The sequence below is a fragment of the Saccostrea echinata genome, unplaced genomic scaffold, assembly GCF_033153115.1.
Source record: "Saccostrea echinata isolate AGI-Se365-2 ecotype Australia unplaced genomic scaffold, CSIRO_AGI_Sech_v1 ptg000009l, whole genome shotgun sequence".
In the NCBI taxonomy this organism is placed as follows: Eukaryota; Metazoa; Mollusca; class Bivalvia; order Ostreida; family Ostreidae; genus Saccostrea; species Saccostrea echinata.
In genome coordinates this window covers 17,325,735-17,333,887 of record NW_026889758.1, presented here as the reverse complement: position 1 = coordinate 17,333,887, position 8,153 = coordinate 17,325,735, and the positions used below count along the sequence as shown (strand labels likewise).

The window sequence follows — 8,153 nt, the reverse complement described above, 5'->3', positions numbered from 1 at the left end:
ATGTATAATGTTTCTTTCGAGTTTTGATTTTAAAATATTCTTATTAAGAAAAAATATTTCGTTGTGAAAAACAATTTATTTAAAAAATTCACTTGAGCGCCAACAAATCTTGAACAAAACGAGATCGTAAAACAATTCAAAAATCTTTCACATTTTAATGTTAAATAATGTTACTGAAAAAAATGGCGAATAGAAAGATTTCAAGAGAACTTAACACCACTTGCACGGAACAGGGAATCATTTTTATAGAAAGTTGCATTATTTATTTATATTATTGTGAAGTTATTTCACTATATATTCCAAACTCTTATGTTTGCAGGATGAAAGGCCATAATATACCGTAATAAGACTTCCCAGGGAAAAACCTGTCTATAATTACGAAAAAAAAAAATTATTTTCAGTGAAGGAATCCTCTTATTATATAGACAGGCTTGAACTCAGGGAGAGGGGGTTGGCTAGGGGGAAATGTCACTATAAATTTATCGTAACTGTCAATTTTTTGTAGGTTACCAGGAGGTTATAATAACGATGGACGTAAGTGAGAAAAGATACTCCCACTCAGATCTTAAGTTTTTCAGCAACCTACCTGTTTATCAAATATTGGAGAGCACCAATTGGTCTGAAGAGCGCTTTCAAGAAACCGGTTTAGACTTTGATAATATTGACCAATCTTTATTATTTCTGAGTGTATTTGCCATAATTGTTACTTGTGATAACCAGTTATATCAAATTCAAGTGAACAAAATTCTCTCAAGAATAACTGGTCAAAAGTTTTACTCTCACATAAGTAACCTTTTGTGTAGAATCGAGATAAGGTCACCAATTGCTAACGAAGAATGGCTGGAAATACTAGGAAATATTCTTGTTGTTTTACGGCAGCAATGTTGCAAAATTCCATCGATAGCTCTAGACTGTTTAGGACTTTGTACTTATTTGAGGTCAGCGACAGCCAGACTTATACTCTCAAGCAGTACTGATACCTTGACCAACCGATTATCAAGCATAAAGGATGAGGTTGAGGCCATCCAAAATAGTTTGTCTGTCAAAGCAGTCAAATCCCACGTAGAAAAATGGAAGGACAAAAAGGATAAGAGGAAACCACCAAATAATTTTCGGAAAATACCGATTCTACCTTCAAGGGGTGATATATTCCATGAGCCATTCCTGAGGAAAAATTTAACAAAGGGGTATTACGATAATTTAGACCATTATTTAGACGTCCAGTTCCGGCTATTAAGGGAAGACTGCATTGCTCAGCTGAGAAGTGGTATTTATGAATACATCAAAACAAAAGCACTGAACACAAACAAAGAAATAAAAAAGTTGCAAGACGTAAAACTTTACAAAAATGTTATTATCATTTCTTAAGAACCATGCACTGGTGGCTATTTATATCAAATCAAATTAGATGAAACCCATGTCAGTCGCATTAACTGGGAAAGAAGCAAAAGATTATTGTTCGGATCACTACTGTGCATGTCGCTTGATAACTTTCACACACTGTATTTTGCTGTAATCGAGAACACTGACTATGAAAGGATAAAAAAAGATTGCACCTTGAAAATAAAAATCAGAAGACAGGATAAATCAGATGTTCCCATGCATTTACCGATGACAATGGTGGAAAGTGCAGCCTATTTTGAGTCTTACAGGCATGTGTTGTCTTCTTTACAGAACATCTACGATGGAGAATTACCTTTTGGTAGATACTTATTAGAGGGTCAGAAGAACATTTATCCTCCGCTCTACGTGCAAGACAATACTGATATAGAATACGACCTGGGTCCGATCATTTCCGGCGGCTACATTTAGAAGAATACTAGGGGATCTGAAGAAGACTGTCGCCTGTTCAAATCAAATTCAAAACACTGGCCTTCACCAGACGAGCTTAATCTTGATGAATCGCAATGTAGGGCATTGCAATGCGCTCTGACGAGAGAATTTGTGATTATACAAGGTCCACCTGGTACAGGCAAGACGCATGTTGGCTTAACGATAGCAAAATGTTTGCTTCACAATCGAAAGCATTGGATGAATGAACGAAAAATAAATCAAGCGTTTCCAACGTCCAAGAACAATATTGGAGAAACAGAACACTTCAATGAAACATCTCCAGCAATGTTGATAGTTTGTTACACAAATCATGCATTAGATCAATTCATTGAGGGTATCGTGAAGTTTTTAGATCCTAAAAATAAAAGTCACTGGGCACCAAAACTTGTTCGTGTTGGCTCAAGATGCTTAAATCCCACAATAGAGGCATTCTCTTTAAAGTACAAACGAAGACACCTAGCTGGTTTGAAAATAGATGAAAAGGGCTTTTTGAATCAGCTTCAAGAATGCCATGAAAGAATGCTGAAAATCAAATGGATGCTGAAAAAATCTTATGAGAATATATTTGGTGAAAAAATTTTAATGGATTGGGTCAAAGAAGTAAAAACATTAGTAGGAAGCAAAAATGAATTCAATATGCTACAATGGTTGGAAATTGATTGCGAGTCATTGCTTCAAACTACATTGAAAGATTATGTAAAATCTGAAATAACAAAATCCACAAAAAACAAAAGCATACCTGAAGATCTCCATTATGAAGACGAAGAAAAAATTGTCATAGAAACAGAGGCTGAGCGTATTAATAAAGAGCGGTATATCGATGACGACGATTACGATGTTTGTACTGACTTTGAAGAAATAGGGGTCAGTTTCGAATTGATAGCGGATACAGTTTTGAAGAATGGTGACTTTGATGAAGTGTTCACAAAACTGCTGAAAGAGTGCGTCAGAAAGGGGAAAAATAATATTCTTAAAGGTGATGTTATGAAAAAGACTGAAATTCAAGAGTTCCTAAGCCCACCTTGCAGAATACCCCTAGATCAGAGATGGAGGATGTATCGATACTTCATCCAAAAACTAAGAAGGAAAGCGGAACACCTCCTGAATGCAGGGAGAATCAAATATGAAGAAATTTCAATAAAATATGCACGTGAGAAACAGAAGATTGATCGCGAAATCCTTTCACATTCAGCAATTATTGCCATGACAACTTCAGTGGCGGCTCGTTATCAGGATGTTCTGAGAGAAATAGGTCCCCGAATAATTATAGTAGAGGAGGCAGCCGAGGTCCTAGAGGCACACATTATTGCAACATTGAATTCATACTGTGAACATCTCATTTTAATCGGCGATCATAAGCAATTAGAACCGAAACCTGCGGTATTTGAACTAGCTAGAAAATATCATCTAGATTTATCACTGTTCGAGAGAATGATAAATCTAGGATTACCATATGTTTGTCTTGAGAGACAGCATCGTATGCGTCCGGAAATCTCGCAGTTGGTACGTCCTGTTTACAAGAAGCTGGTAGACAATGAAAATGTACTAGATTACGAGAACGTCTTGGGTATTGAAAAAAATGTTTATTTTGTGTCACACAATGCTGAAGAACTTAAGAAAGAAGACACCCAAACATATTCAAATGACTACAAGGTGTTGTACATCGAACGCCTAACGCGATATCTTTTAAAGCAAGGCTATAACACAAAACAAATTACTATCCTCACACCCTACTCTGGACAAATGATTATGATACGAAATCGTATGCCAAGGAGTGAATTTGAAGGAATTCGAATTTCAATTCTTGATAATTATCAGGGAGAAGAAAATGATATTATTCTCCTTTCTCTCGTCAGAAGCAATAGGGAAGGAAAAATTGGTTTCCTCGATAAAGAAAATCGGGTATGCGTGGCATTATCCCGAGCCAAAATTGGTCTGTACGTCATTGGCAACTTTGAATTCATACAGAAATATTCTTACAAATGTAAACTGTGGACAGCTGTTTTAAAAACATTAAAACAAAGTGGAGCACTTGGAAAAGGAGTTCCGTTAGTCTGCAGAAATCACAGATCAACATGCATACAAGCTGTAAATCTCGATGACTTTGACGAAGTGCCCGAGGGAGGATGTTCCCTCAAATGTGAATTTAGATTGAAATGTGGGCATGTATGTAACTTATACTGTCACCCAAGGGACCCTCGTCACATAGAAATAACATGCAATAAACAGTGTTCAATGTAAAAGGGGTCATGACTGTAAAAAGCAATGTCATTATCCCAACGATTGTGAGTGCAGCATAGAAGTAGAGAAATGCCTCCCTTGCAATCATATGTTTGTAATGGCTTGTCATATTAACCAAGAAACCATTAGATGTAAAATACAAGTATGTAAAGACCTTCCCTGTGGACACAGAGGTGTAATGTGTTGTTTTCAAGACCCGATACAACATAAATGTGATGTCTCGATTCAAAGAATTTTAAAATGTGGCCATCATTGTATGCTTCTTTGTCATGTTGATCATGAAAAATATAAATGCAAGGAGGTCGTTGTTAAGAGACTTCCATGTGAACATGAAGTGGAAATGCATTGCAGTGAAAGTCCGCAGAAATATAAATGCAGAGAAATGGTGAAGAGGGTTTTGAGCTGTAAACATGAAATAAAGCTTGAATGTCATGTTGATGTTAAAAAATATCAGTGCAAACAAATGGTCACTAAAAAACTCAATTGTAGGCATGAAGCCAAGTTACCATGTTACATGAGTCTGATAGGTTACAAATGCGTAGAAGATGTCACAGAGAAAAGAAATTTGAGATTTTTGCACAGATCATCATTAACCTTGGCAATTGCTTTGGACATAAAACGCAACTGTAATCATTTCTATACTAGAAAATGTCACGAACTGCCAAGTATGTATCAGAAAAAGAATCCTTGCCAAGAACTTGTAAAGAAAAAACTGAATTGTGGACATGAAATTGAAATCGCTTGTAATCAACAGCACGAACCAATCCTGTGTATGGAAACGGTAATGTCAAAATTTAATTGTCATCATGAGAATGTGCCTGTTCCATGTTACCAGAAACACAATGCACAATGCCAGTCAATGTGCGGTAAAATGTGTACAGCGGAACATATATGTCATCAAGGATGTCATCATCCAGAGCCCTGTGTGTGCACAGCTCGAGTGAAAAAGGAAATGCTCTGTGGCCACCTGTTAGATGTTCAATGTTGTGAGGACATTTCACAAATAAAATGTGAAGAACCGGTAGAGAAAAAGTTAACCTGCGGACATGTCAAAACTTTACCTTGCAACACAGATATCGAAGACGTTAACATACAGTGTGAAGTTCAGGTTCTAAAAAAGCTAAAATGCAATCACTCTCTTGAAATACCATGCTATGTAAATCCTTGTGATGCAAGCATCAAATGTTGGAAAGAAACAACGAAAACAATACCATCCTGTGGACACAGTGTACGCATTGAATGCTGTAGAAACCCTGCTGATGTATCATGCAAAGAAAAGGTAAAAATCATTCGACTAGATTGTCAACATGAGGATGAAATATTCTGCTTCCTGAAAAATTTTAGTGGCTTTGAACTTTCCAGATTTTCACCGTGCAAAACCAGCGTACTTGTAAAATTAGCGTGCGGACACACATCATCAGCAATATGTTCAGAACAGGAAGCCGAAAACATTCGTTGTATGCAACCATGCGAAACTGATCTTTTATGTGGCCACACTTGTCAGGGGTCATGCCCAGAATGTGAAAATAATTTTCAACACAAGGAATGTGAAAAGGTTTGTGAAAAGTTTCTTATATGTGGCCACCAGTGCTTAAGTAGTACGTGTGGTTATTGTGGACCCTGTTCTGGTATATGCAGTCTCGGATGTTGTCATCATGCTTGTGTCCATCCATGCTTCCAAGTATGTACAATGTGCATTAGACCATGCGACTGGAAATGCATCCATTACAAATGTTCTCAGCAATGTTTTGAGATTTGCAATCGTGCAAAGTGTAATGAAAGATGCAATAAAAAGTTGATTTGTGGTCATCAATGCATAGGCTTTTGTGGAGATCCTTGCCCGAGACTTTGCAAAAAGTGCAACAAGAACGAACTTGGGAAGATTTCAATTGTCAAATCAACTGTCTTTGTTGAGCTTCAAGACTGTGGGCATATTTTTGATTCCAAAAGTATTGATGATTATATGGAAAGTTTTGGCGATTTTTTCTCTATAAAACGATGTCCAAAATGTTCTACGATTGTGAGGTGGCACCCACGTTACAATGTTGAACTTAAGAAGCAGAAACTCGCACTTAATATGATTAGAAATCAGGTAGAAAGAACATCAGTAAAGCTAATCTTTCCTGCTTTTCCAGCTCTTATCAGTAACGGGGAAGATTGCTTAAACTATATTGCAAAATTTGGAACTTTTTTGGCTGCAAATGAAAACTCTCTTTTGCAGACAAATACCGTGTTGTTTTCATTTGCCAAATCCATTTTAACATCTTCAAGATATCTGATGACGAGAAAACAACCAGGAAATCAGACGTTTGAAAGTATATATAAAAAGATGAATACTGTAAGTGCTTTATGGAAATTCTTTAGTGGAACCCTATATAACGTTTATTTTGAAAAAAATGTCAAATTGTCACACACAGACTTAAGTTCTGAGAATAAGGTCACTGATAATGAACCAGTTTCTGCTCTAGATGTGGACTCGATTTATCAACAGAAACAACGTCTACATAATGAACAACATTTTTGTGAAAAATATGAAGATTTTAAACAAAACGTTGAAGACATACAAAAGTATTTTGTAAAACTTAAAGGGGAAAATAGCGAATGTACAGAAGATGTTCTAGAAAGGTTACAATATTTCATACCATTTCTTACAAGTATTGGTAAAGCATGGACACAGGCTGCGGATAAGTTTCCGAAACTGACTGCAGTTGTTGATATTCACGCTAGTACCTGGAAAATCTGTATTAATGGTAAGTTAGGTTTAATTTCTAAAGTAAAAATTATTCATCGGAACTTGTTTGTTTTTCATTATACATGTATACAGTGTATCATCATATTCATGTAAGTGTATAATAAACTGAGGATTTAACAAATTAACATTACTTTATATTTTAGGTCATCCCTTTTCAAAGATGAAGGACATGGATAAATGTTTATTTGATTGCAGGCATGATGGAGTTTTTCTGCAACCTTTGCAGCAATTGCGCGGAAAAGGGAGACCACAACAAAGAGAATACCACATTGGACAAGGAGCTAAGCTAAAAACAAGAAGAAACAAAGAGACAAATGTTGTTCATTTGAAAATCCCTGAAGAGGAATTGTGGAGTCCAAAGCACAAAAACGATGCACACGGAAAGGGTCAAGAACTTAAACAAGGATATTTACCATTCAATCCTATCAAAAACAAAGGCCAGGATGAAGAAGAAAGAAAGAGAAAGCGTTCAAACAAGCGAAAAACAAAAAATACAAATTACGCTCCATTTATTTTCGAAAATCATGTAGGAAGGATACAAGAACGAAGACAAACGACCAAAAGGGATACCTTAACAGGATTCAGTAGTGGTCAGAATAATAATTCACCCAACAGACCCATCCAACTGGAAGATTTTCCGGTTTTGGAAAAAAAGGAAACGCATAATCAAGGATTTCAACCTCAGACTTTAATCTGAGAGTAAGCCTGCTATGGATTTTATGTCATTGTTTAATCTCTAGCGTGAAAACATCAAGAACATTGTTTAAAATTAAAAAGAGAGAAAAGGAAAAGTATTGCAAGAAGAAAGACAATTTGATTTTAGAAATTAATGATGAATTATGTGACGAGACATTTCATTAAGTTAAGAAAGACACATTATTTCTGACGATTTTTAAACATTACGTATCAGGGTTAAAAATATTTTTTTTTTAAAATATAAACAAACTTTTACTGAGCAATGTTACAATATATACTGTAGGAACACCCTTTTTATATTTTATTTATATAAAGATACCCTAAATGATAAAAAATACATTTTTTAAATTTTGAATATAACCTGGAACAAATAAATAAATGTACATAAAATTATGTAAATCCGTTTAATCTCCAATTTATATTACAGGACAGGATAGGCATTTTTGTTACTAAAAATTATTGATAATGTTATATTTTTAGCTATGTGATTAAATGCGTTATCATTATTTTTGTGCGATTAAAATTTATTCGAGTAAGGTGATGTGAACCATCGCTTTCAGTGAGATGTTTACAGGAGTCAAAAATGCAGACCTTTTCAATACTCCAAAACTTCTTATTTTTAAAACTATAC

At 35.4% G+C, this 8,153-nt stretch overlaps 1 protein-coding gene across 1 annotated transcript; it reads left to right on the top strand.

Moving 5' to 3' along the window:
• Positions 1–528: 528 nt before the first annotated feature.
• LOC133182473 (NFX1-type zinc finger-containing protein 1-like) lies at positions 529–7,771 on the top strand. Its single transcript, XM_061317320.1, is given in 3 exon segments — positions 529–4,064; positions 4,066–6,824; positions 6,970–7,771. Coding segments are annotated over 3 exon segments (6,849 nt in total). The 3' UTR covers positions 7,524–7,771.
• The last annotated feature ends 382 nt before the right edge of the window (positions 7,772–8,153 follow it).